We start from the raw sequence: 19,138 nt of genomic DNA, 5'->3' as shown, positions 1-19,138 counted from the left end.
TCTAGTCCAAGTTACACCTTAAGGCCTGCAAGTCACTGAGAACTGTTCTTCAGTGGTACTGTCGAGAAAATGGATATGGCAATGGGTGATTCCAGTTGTCTTGGAAATACTTCTACATTGTCATAGTGATTATTTATAAAATGCTTCCAACATCTCCCTATGAAAGGTGCCACTTTTGTTTTACTTCTCTGTTCTGGCTCACTGAACATCTTTCAGAGAGGCAGTTTATTGTCTTTGTCCAAAACAGATCAAATCCTTTTGCACAGTGTATATGAGCACTGGAAAATATGAAAGGAAGTGAAGACATTCTATAGGATTTGACATGGTCCAAGACTGATTACAAATTTATAATCCACTTGGGGGACTTTGCTGATTTCTTAAGCAGCTTGAGTGGTTTATGAACAGCATGCAATTTCATTGTGAATGTCAGATTAACACTAGATGAATGCTTTAACCAAAATTTATGCTGTCTTGGGTCAATTTATTTAACCCACCGAGATGTTTTTATACTCTGTTTCATGGTTTACATTACTAACTATGGAATATACATTCCCTTTCCTGACAGATTGACAATATACCCATTAAATTGAACACAGCAGCTATTTTGAGGGAGGGTGCCCTCTACCAGCGGAAATTGGAAGAGGAGCTCAAAAGGTAGGACCACACTCCACCTAAGATTGCTTTTCTCATCCCTGGATTTAGAATACGAGCCACATCAAAAATAATTAAGTAAATTCCAGGTAAACTAAACTTATGGATCTGTTGTAGGGCTTTCTATTCTATAAAAACAGTTGACAATGGAAGAGAGAGTGGATTAAAGTGGGCTGAAGAAAAAGTCTACAGTAAAGTAATACTTTTTGTGTAGATGCTGTACAGTGTTACTGTGTTCTGATTTAGCATTCTGGCTAGTGTCCACTTGCAAAATCCAACAGCTATCACTTTTATATTTATTCCAATTCTCCAGACTAAATAATGACCTGAATACACATTTATTTCTATGTCCTTTGTACAAGATGCATCTATATTAAGCCAAATAATTTCATGGATCTCCATTTTCTTCAATGGTTATGAAGAAAATGGAGATAGATGAAATTATCATGTAGTGGTCAACTACATGCCAAGTTTGATACTTGAACTTGTTTATATGTACATAAAAATACCTGTCCATTTCTATCACAGTAAGATATAGCACACTAAGAATGTGCTGTTGCTTAAAGCAAGGTAAGCCAAGAGCTGAGAGGGACAGGAGGACATGTAGGGACAGTGTCCTCACTGACAGCAGCTCCACAGTCCCCTGGCAGGCAGCAGGACAGATTCAGGGACATGCAGCAGGGTCAGCCAAGGGTGCTACAACAGTCTGGGCCAAGGTCCAGCCAGGAAGCCAAGTCAAGAAGGCAGGATCATCCTGGCCCCAGGCTGAGTGCAGGCTGACCTATGGAGTAGCTTAGGCAAGGACCAAGGCTGTTAACCCAGGCTTAAATGTCTCCTGGAAGAAACTACACACACACACCAACCAGGACTTTCCATAGCTCTTCCTCACACAGTTCTTCAGTCCCATCCAGTGCTAGACAGTCACACTGCAGCAGAGCTGTCTTTGAACACAAGCACTGAATCCAGGGTGTGGGGAAGGGGGGTAATAAGAGGTTGCAAGTCCTTTTGTGCATTTAGCACTCTAAGAAATCCTGACATAAGGATTCCTCCTTATTCAGCAACACAGATTTTCAGAGGATGTTTACTGGGGAAAAGGTGAATCCTGGATGACCACTGAAGGTTGTGTTCTACAGCTAGAATCATATAACATTTTCACTAAAAAACTTCACAAAGATAAAACTTATATCATGTTATCCTGCTTTAGTATTACTTCTAATCCACCTGGCTTAGCAGGCTAAGCACTAAATATTGATAGCATTTTAAGTCCTGGATAGACTGTGTAAGTTTGGATTTGATCTTTGGACCTAACAGTATTGGTTCATGCATCAGGATTTTAGCAGGTAGATATTAAACATCACTCAGGTTCTGTTATCAGCTATTCACATATATTGAGATTCTCCCTTATTACATATGCTACTATTCACTCTAGCTGGCAGAATTTGTTCCACTCAGCAAAGGAATAGTTCCCTGTAACTTGACACTATTTTATCTTAATGAGTTTTAATCTTCAGCTGCATTTAAGACAAAACAGATATATATATATAAAGAGATAAATATATATATAGATATATAGAGACATAGATGTATCACATGTATATGCATTGGGGAGCAGCAGTAAGAGGCAATTCACTCCATGTTTGTGTCTCTGCCCTAGTTACTGGCTCATTCCCTCCTCTGCTGCAGGACTTTCATGGGCCTGCCCCAGGGTTTTGCTATGTTTTTCTCTCTCAGCTGAGCACAAAAAATAGGGATGTGACTTTGTTTAAGAGCTGAATACTTCTTTGCCTCATTACAGCAATATTATTTAATTGACAAAATACAATATAGAAATAGTGTTAAGCAGAAGTTTTTTGTTCTCTGTGTTAAAGTGGACAAGAAGATTGTCAAAGAGGAAAGTTATTTGTTCTTTCAACCTCTAAGCAAAGCAGTCCTCTGAGAAAATGCACATCCTTTTACCTGTTTCTCTCTGCTCCTTATGAGAATCTATACGTAGCTAAAGTTTGCCCTCTCTTGGGGCTTTGTTTTACTGAAAACTTTCAGGTCCATGCTCTCATGCACTTTCTTCCAGTCTGGCTTTCTCAGGCTTTACACATAGTAGGAACACCTCTTAGACTGGAATTAAAATATATCTGTCAAATGACTTTGATTACTGCCTTTTTTCTCTGCAGAGATCAAACACTTTCTATCAAAGGCTATGGAAATGCTTTACAAACCAAGGCAGGGCTACAAAGCCACATCCCTGAAATAGTGTTCCCCTTTTTTCTCTCTTGCAGAGTTGAAAATTTGCAACAAGGGGCTGGAGACTCATCTGAATTCTTGGAATGGCAGAAACAGATGCGTGGAAAAGATTTGGAAGATCAGCTGGCTGAAACAGAGTGTAGGAAGCTTCAAGGAAAACTGAGTTATGAAGAGGCAGTTCTAGCCCATCAGAATGTAACCCAAGAAAATAAGAAGAAAGCTGATCTATTGAGAGAAGAGGTAATACATAGAGGGAGGCTCAAATTTTGCTGATTTCCAATCTGTGCAAATCATAGCACAGATGATACCTGCTATTAGAGGTGTAAAATTCTCTGCAGTGTCTTTAATCACTGGAGTCTGCAAACAAAGGAAAAAAGAGGGCTCTAACTTCCAGATACAGCAATGCTTATACATGAAATCACTTTTTACAAGTTTTTTTTCAATTTGATTAACACTTATGAAGTAAATTGAATAAAAGCAGAAGGTCAAAGAATGCTCCCCTATATTCTGTTATTATGCAAATCCTTTTTGAACAGATACTGAGATACTAAGCACCATTAGTATTGAAATCAACAATATATAACTGATTTCTTTATCTTGTTAAAATGAGAGCTGCAAATATGAAAGTATTTGTTTTCTTAAACTGATATAATTCAATTGACTTCATACTATCTGACACATCTAGATTTCTCTTAGGTAAAAATTCAGATAGACAACCCTCTTTGGATCCATCTGTATGGAAAACTGCATGTTTATGCCAAGAAATATTTTCACACTGTTTTCAATCTGGCAAATCACAGTTTCTCAAAATCATAACTAGATCTTTTTGTTATTTTCACAACTCACATTACATTTTCCCAGTGCTTTTCTTATAAACTAAACAGGTGATCAAGAATCACCAAATAATACAGATTTTAAATTTTTCACAGCCACCATCACATTCTTTTCTCTTTCTCCAGTTTGTTGCTATGCCCTGTAGGCCAGTACCTGTCTCTTGACCATCTCACAAATGTCAGTGCAGTGTCTCAGCAACATAAAATGAGACCACAAATGTACAAAATTTTCATAAAGACCATGCTATAAAAGGAAAATTTGCTTAATGAGTTCCTTTTCTGTCCTATAATACCTTTCAATCTTTTTTGGCATTGAGTCTTCATGTTTGTTTAGAAAGACTATAGCAAGAACTTAAAGTGAACCCACGTGTACAACTGAACATAGTATAATTGCTCATACTCATTCCAAAAGTATTGCAATTGTTATATTCACTTCCACTTCAGAGCATATGTGGGATTTTTTTAGCAGAAATGTCCCAAAATGAATAGATTTGGAGATGTGCAAATAAGACTTGCTCTAACCCAACCAATTCCACATAGCTCCCTTTGCTTATCAACAAGCAGAGCATGTCATCCACGTGCAGATCTCCAGACATTCTCCAATGTTCAGCTGTCATGCTGACCTGCTTCCTTCTTTTAAAACTTTGGTCTTCCATCTAAAACAAGAAGAGCAGCAAGGTATCTAACCTGAGAAAATCAATTTTCCTGCTCCTTCTTCCTTTCCTCTGACAAAGAAAGGAACATGGTACCCAAAGTGGACTTGACACTACAGATCTGTGACTTGGGCCCAAGAAGTTCCTGCAGGCACACAATGAGCAGTATATTAGATTAAGCACACTTCTTGCTATCTCACAACCAGATCCAGAAATTACTCCTTCTGTCTGCTCTTGGAAACATGTAGGAAGGAATTATGGAAAGCAGCAGTACAAATGTCATGCAGGGCAATTATGTGTAAATAAAACACAGAGAGGAGAGCTTAAATCTGGGACTCTTTCTTGTCCCCAGCCATTCTCTTTTACTACTTTTGTGGATGATGTAATAGTTTGGATCCAATTGTCCTTACCCTGTTTCAGTGATTTGAGGCACTCAGATCACCACATATCAGGAGTTGTGTTCACCTGTTTGTTTGTGATTTAGAAAGCAGAGCTGATGCACCTGTATGCAGAGAAACGTCTACAGGAACAGAAAGAAATGAAAGAGCTGGTGGAACAGGTCATGGAAGGACACAAGAATGTAAAGCAAGTAAAAGCAAAGATCCAGGAACACAAACAACAGATAGGTATATATATTGCCAGAAAAAATGAGAGCTGATGCTAAATATCCCCAAGCTACTTCATCTTTCTTTTAGTGGGCCAATTACAATTTTTACGGGAGAGAAAGTGAAATTGAGGGAAAGATCCAGGCTATACATTCCCATGAATGTGAGTTCAGGAATCAGCTGGCAATGGGCAGATCAGAAATTCTAAGCTACTGTCATGGGAATTACTCTTACTTTAAACAGGAGAAATACATCACTAATGTTCTGCAACCAGTCAGTTTCCCTTCCAGCTAAAACCAGCACGTATAAATAACTCTACTTTTTTGTCAAATGCAGACTTCTCTGCTTGTGTATCTCCATACTTGTATTCATAAGGATTGAGGCAGGCAAAGAGTGTTAGTCACTCCAAAATGGACTAGCAGAGCCTACCAGCCTTTGCAATTCAGTCATTTCTAGAATACACATAGCTTGGAAGACTATTAATATTTTCTATTTTATAATATCCTTTTATTAAGTAATAAAACAGTAGGTACAAATAAGAGCAGAAATTACAAAGCAGTAATTCAAAGTGTCTGTGTATGTATATAGTACATTTATGTGCTGAATGGAAGGATAGATGGTGGAGGTGGGAAGTACTCATTTGTTTCTTTAATGATTCCTCCCACCAATACCAGACTGTTCCCTCAAGTACCTTTAGATCAGTATTATTATCATTATTCATTAAAGCATTTGAATTTTCCTCCAGATGGACTACTTGTTAAAACAGGCAAACAGCTAACTGAGATTAATTCTTATCTTTCAGTTCAGCAAGTTTGTGAAGAAAGTGGAGAACTCCTCCGGCAAGCTTTAGAAGAACAGGAGGAGAAGAACAGGAAAAGATATGAACTCATTCAACAAATACGAGCTCTTGAGTCTACACCTAGCATCAGACACAAGTTTGTTGATTTAACAGAGGTAAGCTCAAAAGGAGAAACTACTGTTTTTACATAAATGTGTGCTGTATGTATTTCACACATCCAGAGGGATTGTGTACTGCAGATATAGCACAGTCTGGATGGATGAAGTACGAAGTGACGTCATACATGTTGTATTTTGTCATATTGCATGACAAAAGTTAGATGAAATGGAACATTGAAAAAGTCTATAAAATGAAAATTTTATCAAGAAGAATATTCTGATGGCAAGTGAAATCTTAGTCCTCTTGAAGTTTCTTTGGATTTTGCCAATGGGATCTGGGTTTCTCAATATCTTACAAAAAGAGTCTGGACAGCGATTACAAGATGTTCTGTGCATCTTCACAAATGCAAAGATTTGTCAGTCAGGGTAAGAACTGAATCAACACAAAGTTTGGACTCATGTATACTTAGTTATATTGCAGTGGTGATGGCCATGGTAATTAGAAAGATTGATTTCCTTTGCTTTCAAAACTGTCAACATTCAGGTATATGAAAGAGATTGTCAAGAGAACCCAAACCTTCTGAGCTGTTACAATTCTGTGTAAATGACTTGTGTGTGTAAGTCTATAATTTATAATAACTATATTAACTGTATCTCAAACTTCTTGGACTTGCTGTTGATGCACAATTGATATGCCTGGGATTGGGCTCTGCAATGGCCGGACTTAGGCAGCATCCAGGAATCTCTTATTTGTTAACTTGATCAGAAGCAGAGTAGCAGATTGGACATTAGGAATACATTTTTTACAATGAGTGTGATGAACCACAGGTTGCCCAGAGAAGTTGTGGATGCCCCCTCCCTGGAAGTGTTCAAGGCTGGGCTAGATGGGGCTTGAAGCAGCCTGGTTAGGAGGATGTTCCTGGCCATGGCAGGGTATTTGGACTGATCTTTAAGGTCCCTTCCAACTCAAATTGTTCTGTGATTCTGTATCACAGCTTCACTGTTCCATCAAACTGACTTTTACAGTAGCACTCTAGTGAATTGGCACACTTTCGGTGATAGCTTGCCCTGGTTTTCTTTCTACAGAAGGCTTTTTCAGGCTTAGTGCAATTAAGTATTTGTCCATAAAATTCCCATTCATTCTCCTAATTTTTAAAGTACCAGTTCTTCTGTTCGTGGTACTTTAGTTGCTTGAATACCAGAAGTATCTACTGCATGAGTGTAGAACTTTTCTTATTTTAGGAACTACCTCAGTGGCTTCACTGAGCATTTTTGAAATACAGACACTCAAAACATTCAGCTTCTACCACTCTATGCCTCAAGCAAATTCTCTTTCCTAGACGTGTTTGATGTCTGCTTGTCATGCTCAAACACTACCACTGAGATAGATAGGTAGATAGATATAGAGATATAGAGATATAGATATATATACCCTGTTGCAAAACATTTCCCTTTCACTTCCTGTGAATACAACTCTATGGTCATTTCAAGTTTAATGCTGGACTTGAAAGGAAAAGTATGTATAAGAGCAAGGGGCTAAAACTGAAAGCCTTCACAAAGCTGTTTGGAAATGATCCATCTTTGTTTGTAAACTAAAATGCAGAAGTCTCACTTTAGATCTCAGCATCTCATTATCACTCACATTACAAAATGGCTATTAAAAAGCCTTCACTAAATATTCAGGTACAAATATTTTAAATTTGGATATTAGGATCTGAATTTTCTGGGTATGAAGCATTGTTTAGTCCTAATAATTTCAGATAAAAATAGTAGATAACATTACAGATCAAATGCATACTTTGGAAATAGATAAATACAAAAAATGCATATTTTTAGTGTAAAGTCTGTTCTGGTTTCACACATTAAAAAAAATTGTTTTACACATTTTAAAAATTCAGAAGTCTAATTAAAACTAAAAGTCAAGTAGATTTTTTTTTTGAGAGCAAATATATTGTATCTATGATTAATCTTCTATATATTTCTCAATGGTTTTTCTTTAAATATTTTATGAAAGATATGCTCTAGATTTTAAAACCAATTTTTAAATACCAGTTAGTTTAGGACCACCCCTATATTTCTGGAAATCAGAATATATTCAGTGTGAATTGGAACACAGTCAAAATCTTCTGGTTTATTCATTTACTCTCCCCTTGGTATTTACAGTGTTATTTAAACCTATATTTTGTGTTCTCTAGACTGGTGGCCATGGTTTATTTGCTGAAATGTCAGTAGTGGAACTACGTGAACGCCTCGCCCTACTCAAGGAAGCACAGAAGGCAGCAGAGGAAGAGAAGAGAGATCAGATAATCCATGAAAAACAAGCTAAGGAACAACTTATTCTAGACAAACTGGACCAGATTTCCCAATTCAGAGCAGAACTTGGACGAGCAGCTGCTTTCAAGTCAGTATAAAACAGCATGTGACATTTAAGACATTGCAACTTTGTTAATATTTTGCCAGCCCTTGAGGAGAAGAACAAGTATAGAGCAAAATACAGGCCTTCTGTACTTTTGTCAAGGATTACACTGGGCCCAGGATTTCCTTTTAATTCTTGAAAATAATTTTCATCAGATTTAACAAATCTTTTTCATCATTTATGGTTGAAGACATTCCATAGGCTAGTGTTGACAGTATTGCCCCAGGATTCAGAGCCAATAATATAAATTTAGCAAGAAGGTTTGCCTTTCTTCTGTTCCTTTTCAGCTAATCAGAACTAATTTGATGTTATTAGAATCATCCTAGCTTGACGCTTAAAGTTGTTTCTCATTCTCATCCAAACCAATATTAGAGCTGTATTTTTCTTCCTTGAATTTCATCTGTAATGTTAAAAGGAAGGTCTTATTCTAGAAGTTAAAAATATTTTAGGAAGATTTTTTTATAGCAATAATGAGCTATAAATTAAATACATTATAGCACTAGATCAAAAAGAAGTTCTGTGCTTACAGGCTGAGCAAATTCTGCATTCATGGCTAATATTTATTATTCATTATCAATTTTATTAATCGTTGTCATAAAGGTTACATAACCATCACAGATGCTTCACATATGCAGAAGAAAGGTCCCTTCCACAGGGGTTTGAAATCTAAGTTAAAGCTATTAACAAATAAAGCTGAGCAGGAAGAAAGCCTGTGTAAAAGTATATAACATGGCACACCTCTTGCTCCTACACCATTTTTACTGCATCTTAAATATTTGCCACTTTTTCCTTTCAAATTGTCTTTTATCTTTTCCCTTTTGTGTCTTTGAAAGATGAGTCCTTGTCTTGCCATATTTCTTTTGCCAACTGATGTTCAGGCTGACATTCAGAAAGCATATTCTATCAGGCTACAAACACATGTTTTTAGACATGTCTTAGATTCACATTTATTGCCAAAGATGGCTTCTCAGAGTTCAATTTGTGTTAATCATTTATCATCCAATTCTACATCTCAGGTACAGAAGGCAGTATTGATGTATTCCTTTAGTTTTCACTCTTCTCAGCTGTAATTTGGTTTGTTGCTGATAGGCCAGTCTCCAAAGACTGGAGTTTTACTATGTTAGTGCTTGAGAAGAGAGTTTAATGTATTTAATGAATCAATAACTGCAGCTGCAGTGGACTGACTCCACAGAGCAGTGACCTTCTTTTCTATGGCATGTATCAAGAAAAGATTTTAAGACTTAAGAACCTGAAATGGAGTTGGAGCTAGAAATATACTCTCATTGCTAAACACTCAGTATTGTGAAATCCTGTGGGAATAACTCAAGCCACTGCTTTCCACTAGAGAGGCAAACTAAGCATTAAGAACTTGTCTACTACATAAAACCTGTTTCACTGGTACCTGCTTAAAGAATCATCTGTTCTAGATGTGCAGTCTGTGAATTTTGTATAGGGCTGAGTTCCTTTAAACTAGACTCTTTGGCTTAATTCAGAACTAAAACTGTTCTGATCCTGAAATAAGCTGTGCTTGAATAAGAAGATTTGATTCACTTTTTGTTCTGTCATTTGAAATGATTTTTAGAACAGACCAGCATGCCAAAGACAGCAGAATCCAAATTAAATTATACACTAAATTTCAAGCCTCTGACTCAATCAGTCAATCTGGTCAGATTCTTGATAAATTATACAGTAATTTTAATGGAGCCCTGTCTGCTTCTAAATAAAGAAATGTAATGTTTCATTATAGATGTTAGAAGGTATTTTTGTTTCATGGTTCCTAGGCAATTTATGTATGTATGCAATTTATGTATATGTTGGAAGTAATTCCTATAAGAAGGCATCATCATAGTACACTAAAAATGTCGTTCTTTGGGAGTGTATTTCATGCATTTTCATACAGAATCCAAATCTCTGGTGTTATTTTTGTTAATACAGAAATATGGCATGCTGGCCATGGCATTTACAAATGCTAGACACTTTCATGCATTTTTTATTTCTCTCAATAGAAACTATGGGCTTTGTGTATTAAACCTTATTTGCAGATCTTGAATCCTGAAATACCTCTCAAACCAGTGTCAGTGATCAATTGTTTGGGTTCTATTCTTGATATGTGGCACAGGAGGTGTAAAAAGCTAATTTTTATGTTTACAGAATTGATTCATCATTATAGGGATAGAATAGCAAATCTTACCAGTGGTCCCCATAAAGTCAGCCTTATGCATCAATATAAAATTGTGTTACATCCTAAATTTCATTATGTTGAAGGCTACTACTAATCAGCTAAAGTATGGCAGCTAAACTATGCTAAACACCTGCTTTAGTGACAGCTGGAGATTAATCAGGTCCCTACCAAGCAGGTTCCTTTCAATAACATTCACAGTCATACATCAACACAAAAGAAGCACGTTGTGCAAGCATATAATGAGCTATATTAAACAAAATAGGAAATGGAACATGGAAAATTACAGAGACATTGGCCTTTAATAGACTGCAAGCTGTGGCATCTATCACAGCAGTGGCTTTGTGAGTGCTTGCAAGATGGTACATACACTGGACATCTCTTTAATTGCTAGAATTTCACACAGTTTGAAAATCAGCACTGTCATTTGAAGTGGACAAGCAATTCTGCTCTCAGCCTTCAAACTCAAGCACCAGCAGATTTGTGTGTGTTTGAATACATGCTAATGTGCTCACATGACATGGCTGTGTACTTGAGATAGAACTCCCTTTCATTCTACTGAGGGACATGTATTACTGCAATCAGTCTGATGCCCTAAGGATCACACAATAGTTCAAATCAGTTGGTCTGAGGCTCCCTCCATCCACAGTTTCTGTGGTTTGGGGGTAGAGTTGTGCTGGTCTCAAGGTCTGGGACTGCAAGCTCTCCCCCTTCACATGGTTCAGAGCTCTCAGAGGAGAGCAGCACTAATCCTCCCTGAGTTCCCTGCGTGTGAGGAAGATGTACAGACTGCCACCAAGTCAAGAGTTCCTTGGATGCCCATCTCACACTGTGGTAATGCTGTGGCACACTGGGCTCCCAGCACTGGATTACAAATGTATGTACGAGTAACACTCAAAAATGAGTGTTTGCCAAGATGGCAGAGCAATCCTTTCTCTCCCTACCACTGCCAGGGCTTAAATCCTTCCCTGACAAGGGGCATCAACCACACACATTGAGAGAAAGGTAACCCCTCTCTTGGCCTGAGCTGGGGAAGGCTGGGCATAGAGTGAAGGCAAACTAGAGCAGGAAAAGGAGGAGAAGGAGAAAAAGGAGGAGGTAATGAATTCTTCACTATCATTGAAACAAAAGGGGGAAATTTATCAGTAATGATGGATCAGAAATATGAAGATGTGAAGAGAAGCTGTAAAAAAACCCCAATTTCTCAATAGTGGCCATTGAGGGGCAAGAGGAGTATCAGGAAACACTTTCTACTGTGCAGATGACCAAGCATTGGCACAGATTGTCCAGAGAGGTGGTGGAGTCTCCATCCTTGGAGGTGTTCAAAAGCCATCTGGACACAGACCGGGGCATGCAGCTCAAGTGGCTCTGCTTAAGCAGATGGGGTGGTCAAGATGACCCCCAGAGGTCCCTTCCAGACTCAGCCATTCTGTGATTCAGTGACTGAACTTTGATTATGCAACTTCAACATTTTTACTTCACATGAGGAAAACACTGTTATGAATAACAATCATTTCCCCACCTAAAATGAAGTACTTAATAAGTTAATTTTTTTGGGAGGGAGCCAGATTTTGAGTGCTTAAATCACTCACATTAGTACAAAACAGTAATCAGACTAATAGTGTAGTGTTCTTAAATGTCAAAATAGTGACTGCCTTAATAGGGAACTGTTAACAATTAGACACATTCACTTTGCTAACTGCAGTAACTTAGAATTACATGGTGTAGGACAGAAAAAGGCAAGGTACTGTGAAGTATAGACAGCCCTACTCATTGAGGCTACGAGAAACTTTTTTTTAATATTGTTATTTGCACTATAAGCAATTCTGCTTTTAAAAAAAAATTTGTGTTTTTGCACAAGACTCCTTTTTGTAAGGTGACTTATAAACAAAGTCCTAGCTGTTTGATATTTTGGTGCCTAGAATGGTCAAGTGGTCATTTTTACTCAACCTCTTACAAATATTGAGTCAGTTAAAAGCTGACTACAGCTCTTACATACATCTATCTCTTTATAGTTTTGATGGAAAGCTGGAGTTTGGAGTTTGAAAATGTAAATGAAGAGCCAAATATAGATTATAGGAGGAAACTTCAGTGCAAATCTTCAAATTTCCCATTTTTTAAATAGCTGAGAATTTTCATAAATTATCACATCATTTTCTATTGATCAGGAGAGGATTTTTCTGTGTACTAGCCCATTCTGACTGGCTGTTACCTTACTTCCTTAGGAAATACATGATATGAGGTGACAGAGATCATAAGAGGTTTTTCTATCCTGAGCCCTCAAAGCTCTCAACTGATGACAGAAAAAACAGAATTTTAAAATTTCTTTTTTCATTCCTTCCTCTCTTGGAGTTTCTGTTATGATATGGTGTGGCATCTAAAAATCTATGGGATTGGCAGCGTTTTGGAATAGTGTAGATGACTGGTACAAGACTACATTTAGAAGAGGAATGAATATTACTCTGGAAATAAGCAACTACTTACAATGTTAATATAGAAGCAGCTGCTGCTGCTTCCTGATGTTAAACCTCTTGCTGTATTTCCTTTAATTGTAGTTACAAGAATCTGGATTTGCATGTTAGGAAAGATTTTGTTGTTTATTCTCACGGACAAGATTTAATCATCAAGTATTTTCTTAAAACTCTACTGTTATATTCTCCTATATCCTTTGGAATGCAATGCCTTCATACAGTGCAAATAGAAATAAACTATGTCCTCAATTAGATTAAGTGATAGCACAGAATTTTTCGATTTACAATATAGTGTTAAAATTAATCTCAGTGTAGCAGAGTATATCACAGTCTTAAAGAGGATAAGGAAACATTATCCTAACCAGATAGCATGACACACAGAGCAGAGGGGTTCAGGGAATGTCTCAGGAAAAGTAATTGAAATGAGAAGCCAAGCTTAACTGTGTGCCCTTACTTAGAGTTCACATCACATTTCAGAATGTGACACAGGTCATATTTCCCTTCACCCAGTTCCTAAGGATTTGGGGACGTCTAGTCTGGAATGGCTGCACTGAAGAAAACTTGTTATCACAGAGAGTTTCCTATAAGCAGAGATAAAGCTAACAAGGCAGGCAAAAGCCATCTCTCCCAAGATGAAAGAAATATTTGGATCCTTGGATCCTTGATACAGACGCTTTTTAAAGGCAAATTGGTGGGTTTAGCATCAGAAGGTACTTCTCATTCTTCCCCATCTGCCAAATTCTTGAGAAGTGTGTCTTATACTGAAACCACCCAAGATATAAGGAAAGAGTTCAGTTGTAAAACATTTCTTTTCAAAAGGCAACTTGTCTGTGAAACGAGTCCTGCCACTGACAGAATGAGAGCTACAGAATCAGTGGACAGTGCCCCAGTGCACTCTGCTCTGGGTCATTTGCAGTCTTTATTTGGTTTCCAATAAAAGCAATTGTCATGTTGCACCACTGCAACATAAAAAGTCATTTTATAAAACTATCATTTGCTAGCTGCTCCTAGTAGTTCTAACATGGCTATACAATTGTGTACAATCCTTGGAAGATCTAACACTTCCTTTAGCTCTGAATCTAGCCAGAGAATCATACAGCTGCTCATGACATAGTATTAACTCTACGATTTGATCTTACTAAGCTAAATTCGAGGGCAATATTGAATAAAAGAGAAAGTTGGATATTGAGTCACTCTGTAACATGGTGTAACTTAATGGAGAAGTTGTGAGTAAATTGGGCCAATTGGGTGAAAGTATGTAAAACCAGATGAAATGGAAATTCCAGGGGACAGAAAATTGGCTACAGTAGAAGGTGGGGGGGGGGAAGGAAGACTATCCAATAATGTCCTTGGTATGCCTTACTTTTAGGCTGCACATGCTGATATCAATTTATGCTCACACAGAGCAACTAACCTTAATTAATACATCACCATCCCATTGATTCTGTATCTGGGCATTGGGATTACACAGAAAAAAAAAATTATTTGCCAAGGAGTACAGCAATTGAGATGAATACTAATGATCATATAAGGCAAACTCCATAGTTCACACAAGCAAAGAGCTGCACTATTATCCCAGGTTTTGCATATTTTTTTTTCCTAAAGAATGTCATGTCAGGCTTGAAATACTTAAGATATTGTCATCATGGCATCCTGTGGGAAAAAATTATTTGATGTGGTTTAGTAATGCTGTTCTGTAAACAACAAGAGGCAAATGTGAATACCATATGCAAGTTATGTTTATATGATTTAAATCTCTTTTGAGTCTAACTGGTTCTCAGAAGCAAGAGCAAATTCATTATTACCAAGGTAATGCGTGCTCAGATGGACTTGTTCTGTGGGATGATAATATTTTATCTTCTCATTGTTTCTTTTTGACTTTTCAGGCAAGAAGAAAAGAAAAAGTCCCAGTCTGGTGAAAGGCCCATGAAAGATGAACGCATTTTAAACCTGCAGAAGAAGATTGCAGAAAAAACAATGGAGCGTAAAAAGCAAGCAGGACTCTTGAAGATTAGCCCCCAGAAAACCAGAATCGTGTCAAGCAAGGTCTGGTTATTACATAAGGAGGAAAGATCTGCAATAGACCTGCTGTTCACAGACTTTGCTCAAGTGCCAGCACTGGCAAGGGGGCAGAGGCAGATGGTGCCATACATGCTGGCAATAACAACACCCTGCCCCCTGCCTAGGCACCGCTTCTCCAGCCGTGGCCTTGACCTCACCTTCTTTTCCCACGTTCTGCTGTCACAGAGCAGGACTCACCCATTCAACACCTGCCTTCCCACTCTTACCACCACACACTCATCCCACCAAGACAGCATCTGACCCCATCTCCACCTCTTGTCTTTCCCAGCTTCCTATCACACACATCCCATCACACCCTACTGGGATGCTCACCGCTCTCCCACCCAAGGCATGTTACAGTTTATCATTCCCATGGTTTTGGGAGAGTTGCAGCAGTGTTTAAGTCATCTTAAACTGGGCAACCCACTCTGCTTGCTTTTCTGTTCATCATGCCAAGTTTGATGCTAACAAGTTTCCCAATCACGTGAGCAAACAAACTGTGTTGTCAGCCAGCAGGATTATCAAAGAGAAGTTTAGTGCATTTGCTAAAGTGGACCACTGTATCACTTGCAGTCTGATCATCTCTCTGTCCTTCCTGCAGGATTCTTTTCAATGGAACCATTGGAAAGAACTGGAAGAGAGTCGGGAAAGACAATTCAGAACACTTCAGCATGGCTTTATGGACAGAGAGGCAGTTCAGAAAAGGGAGCTCATTGCAGCAGCAAGAAGTGGAGCCAAAGCCTGTATACTGCGCTCTGATCTAAAATAGAATACATTTGGAACAAATTCAGGCCTGCTGGAAATATCCCAGTGTACCTATTTACTACAAGGTTGAGTTTTATTCTTATTTCACCTTTACAGTGTGATTAGAAAAATGTGGGTCTTACAGGTACGATAGAATAAAAATGTGCAGGGGGCTTGTAATATCATTTAATTTTTTATGTTCTTTTATAATGATAAAATGATTAATTATATAATGATTTTTTTCTGCTAGCATCAAAAGCTTTAAGAAATTGAAACCTAATTATCAGAGCTCCTACAGCATAATGGCAAATATCTGTGTAAGAATGTCAAGACCTGTATTTCTGGTTTGTATACTATGCCATGGTTTGCTACAGTCATTTTTCCAAAAGAATGAGGGCAAACCACAAGGAATATTTGTTTACATTATGCATCTTTTCAGAAGGCATGGTCAGCCTAAGTTCCAAATATGTCTTCTTACATGACAGTAACTATGTAAGAGGATTGCCAGTTTCAACACTGTTTTAGAGGATGAGGGAAAAACTCTTTAGAAGGTTTAGAGGATGTGAAAGCCTCCAGAAGTCAGAGTCTGGATTCACTGACCCAGGCAGGCTGTTCCTCTATTTGGAGACATAAATTTCTTCAGTCTTAAAACAGTAAAAGGAGAACATAACATTGATCTCTTTAGGGAGCTGCTTCCAGAAAAAGTAAAAATTCTGTTACTCACCTAGAAGATAATTTGCCCTCTGACAATTTCTATACTGTATAAAACAGCTTGTAAATCACAAAACTTATCCAGGCACAAAGCCAAGGAGGATATAAATCAAAATTAAAATCTGCCCAGCATTAGGACTAAGGTATTTCTATTTTAACTCAATGCCAGTTACTAAGTGTTTAATTATGGCTATTGCAAATATTTGAATTGAAGGAGACTGTCACTGACATTAGAGTAAGGCAGCTGCTTCTAATGCTCTCACAACATTGCATTTCTCACTTTTTATTGAAGGAGGTCTAATGGAATTCTTTTATTGCCATCTAGCTGTGAAGATCACTTCCACAACCCACAAGCTGATAAAATGTGCTGTATTTTTCACTCCAAGTAAATGCTCTAGTAGTCCACAAAGGCAATGCAGGTAGGGCTCATTCTCCAGAGCAAGAGTTAAGGAACACAGGAGAGTGAAAAGAAGGAATCATAGAAGTAGAACTACATAGAAAAGGCAACTATGATACCATGTCTAGTACAGTATTGTATATCTTTAAATTACATACCCTTGGTGGCAGGGAGCTTGTCTTCCTTTGTGGTTGTTCAGCATTCTTTTGCACTGCATTCCAGAGCAACAAAGCAAACTGGTGACTCTTAACACCTTGATTTTCCAGAAGCCAGCAATTAACAGCAGACACTCATGCTCTAGGATATTGCATGGCTGAACAGTTCTCAAACCTTTTCATAAGAATTTTAAAAAGAAAGCATCATTAAGTAGATATTGAGATCGTGGAAACTTCAAATCACCATCACACTGCAGGCTACTTCCCTTGTGATTTTGGACCAAGTTTTCAAAATTCTTCTTGAATTGAAATCAAGCTGGTTCAGAATTATTTCCTTCTCCATATTTTCTTTGCTCTCAAATGAAAGGACTGAGGAATAGAAGAATCTCAATAATCCAGCTGTGGAATTTTTGCCTTCAGAGATCACAAATAGCCGTATTACTACTTTGGGATCTGATGCATAAAGTCATCTTCAGAATCAACATTTTGAGGAATGTAAAAGAATATGTTTTGAAGAAAATACAAATATATTCCTATATGGGTATTTTTGTATCAATATAGCCTATTGATTTTTCAGTGATGGCAGGCCTTGTAACAGAATAAACAGAATAACATAAAACATACCCCCTTGCTCCTGACAAATGTGTATAACTTGATGCTGAACACAGCAGATCCTCTCAAGCACCACTCTGCCCTGGCTTCTAGAGCATATTTCCTAGTATTCCTGGTACATGGAAACCTGAGGTGAGCAATGCAGAGCAATCAGAGGTCTGGTGGGACTTGTTAGCCTTGAGTTACAAAAGCAGCTGCAGTGGCGCTGGAGCCAGGTGAGCTGTGAAGGCACCCAGCTCACTGAGACTTGCTGCCTCAGCTGGTGCCTGTGGCAGGGACCATCCACCACCTGCTGCAGCCACACACAGATAACCGAGGGAGCAACGCCTCCACACTTGCTTCACGGAAACGCAGGTGGATGAATAATTCATGATTCACTCATTTACACATTTGTTACACCATTTGCAGCCAAGAAGAGGAGCCTGAGTGAACAAGGCTGACTCTGAAATCATCCATCAAAACAGAGTAACAAAATCAGAGGTTGCGCCTGTCTGATCACAGTGACAGACTCATAAGGAAACATTTCTAGTGCTGGAAGCTGCACATTCAGAGATCTCTCATTTCAGCCCAAGCAGCCAGACCACATGTTCTAGGGTGACATTATGGTGCTTGTATCCCCATTCATGTGTTCTGTTTATGCTGGATATTATGTTCTGTGCCTTCAAGACTGGCACTGAAGAGTGAAAGTTTTGTTTTGGTTTCTTACCAGCCGCTCCCCCACGGCTGGCAGGACACACAGACGGGGCAGTACATAGCGCTGCTTTTGCTTGGCTTTTTGCTTTGCTTTTGCTCTTGCTCCTGCTTTGCTCTTGCTTTTTGCTTCTGCTCATAGCAGTCTGAATTTTTCCCTGGAGTGTTTTTACTTTCCCTTTTTTGGAACCACTTGAACCTGCTCCGGACTGGGACCTGGGACACACCGAGAGTTTGCACCTTGTGGCCTACGGGGCCTGCTCTGGGCAGCAGCTGCCCCAGAGCCAGAGGGACCGACAACAGAGCAACCACCCCCAGAGAGACTTTCTGAATTTGTCATCTTTTTCAGAGCAGTGAAAGAGCTTTGTCATCCAGTATTGTTAATTTTGTGTGCTGGGGGGTGCTGTGCCTGTTAAATAAACAGGTTCTTTCCACTTCTCTCCGAGGAATCCTTCCCGAACCAGGAGGGGGGAGAGGCCGTGTGGGTTTGCTTTCTGGAGGGGCCCTCTTTTGGAGGTTTTTCCCAAATTTGCCTTAAACCAGGACACCACAGATGCCTTCACATGCCACTAAGGAGGTGAAGGAGGTGTAACAAAGCCCAGATTAGCTGAGGAAAACCAAGGCCTTTGCCATGTGACAGGCACTGGACACAGGGTGCTCCTCAGTCAGGTACCACAGTCACTGCTGGTGGCATTTGGCTCCCTCTTCTACATCAGCCTCAGGAAAAAGGGAAAGCTCACACTCAGTGACTGCCATGCCAGGTAGTCCAAACTGCCCTAGAGAACACAGGTGTTTTATTATTTAAATAAATTTAAAGACACAGAG

At 38.7% G+C, this 19,138-nt stretch overlaps 1 protein-coding gene across 1 annotated transcript in view; it reads left to right on the top strand.

The window, feature by feature from the left end:
- Positions 1–18,751, top strand: part of CFAP99 (cilia and flagella associated protein 99) — a 55,745-nt gene extending 36,994 nt beyond the window's left edge. The window contains exons 10-16 of the mRNA XM_036382910.1: positions 566–654; positions 2,925–3,129; positions 4,860–5,001; positions 5,783–5,934; positions 8,073–8,278; positions 14,830–14,989; positions 15,606–18,751. Of these exons, the coding sequence (XP_036238803.1) occupies positions 566–654; positions 2,925–3,129; positions 4,860–5,001; positions 5,783–5,934; positions 8,073–8,278; positions 14,830–14,989; positions 15,606–15,773 (1,122 nt within the window). The 3' untranslated portion in view covers positions 15,774–18,751. The remainder of the gene's footprint in view (positions 1–565; positions 655–2,924; positions 3,130–4,859; positions 5,002–5,782; positions 5,935–8,072; positions 8,279–14,829; positions 14,990–15,605) is intronic.
- Positions 18,752–19,138: the final 387 nt, after the last annotated feature.

This window comes from Molothrus ater, chromosome 4 (assembly GCF_012460135.2).
Source record: "Molothrus ater isolate BHLD 08-10-18 breed brown headed cowbird chromosome 4, BPBGC_Mater_1.1, whole genome shotgun sequence".
NCBI classification, from domain to species: Eukaryota; Metazoa; Chordata; class Aves; order Passeriformes; family Icteridae; genus Molothrus; species Molothrus ater.
This window is presented reverse-complemented; position numbering and strand designations above follow the sequence as displayed.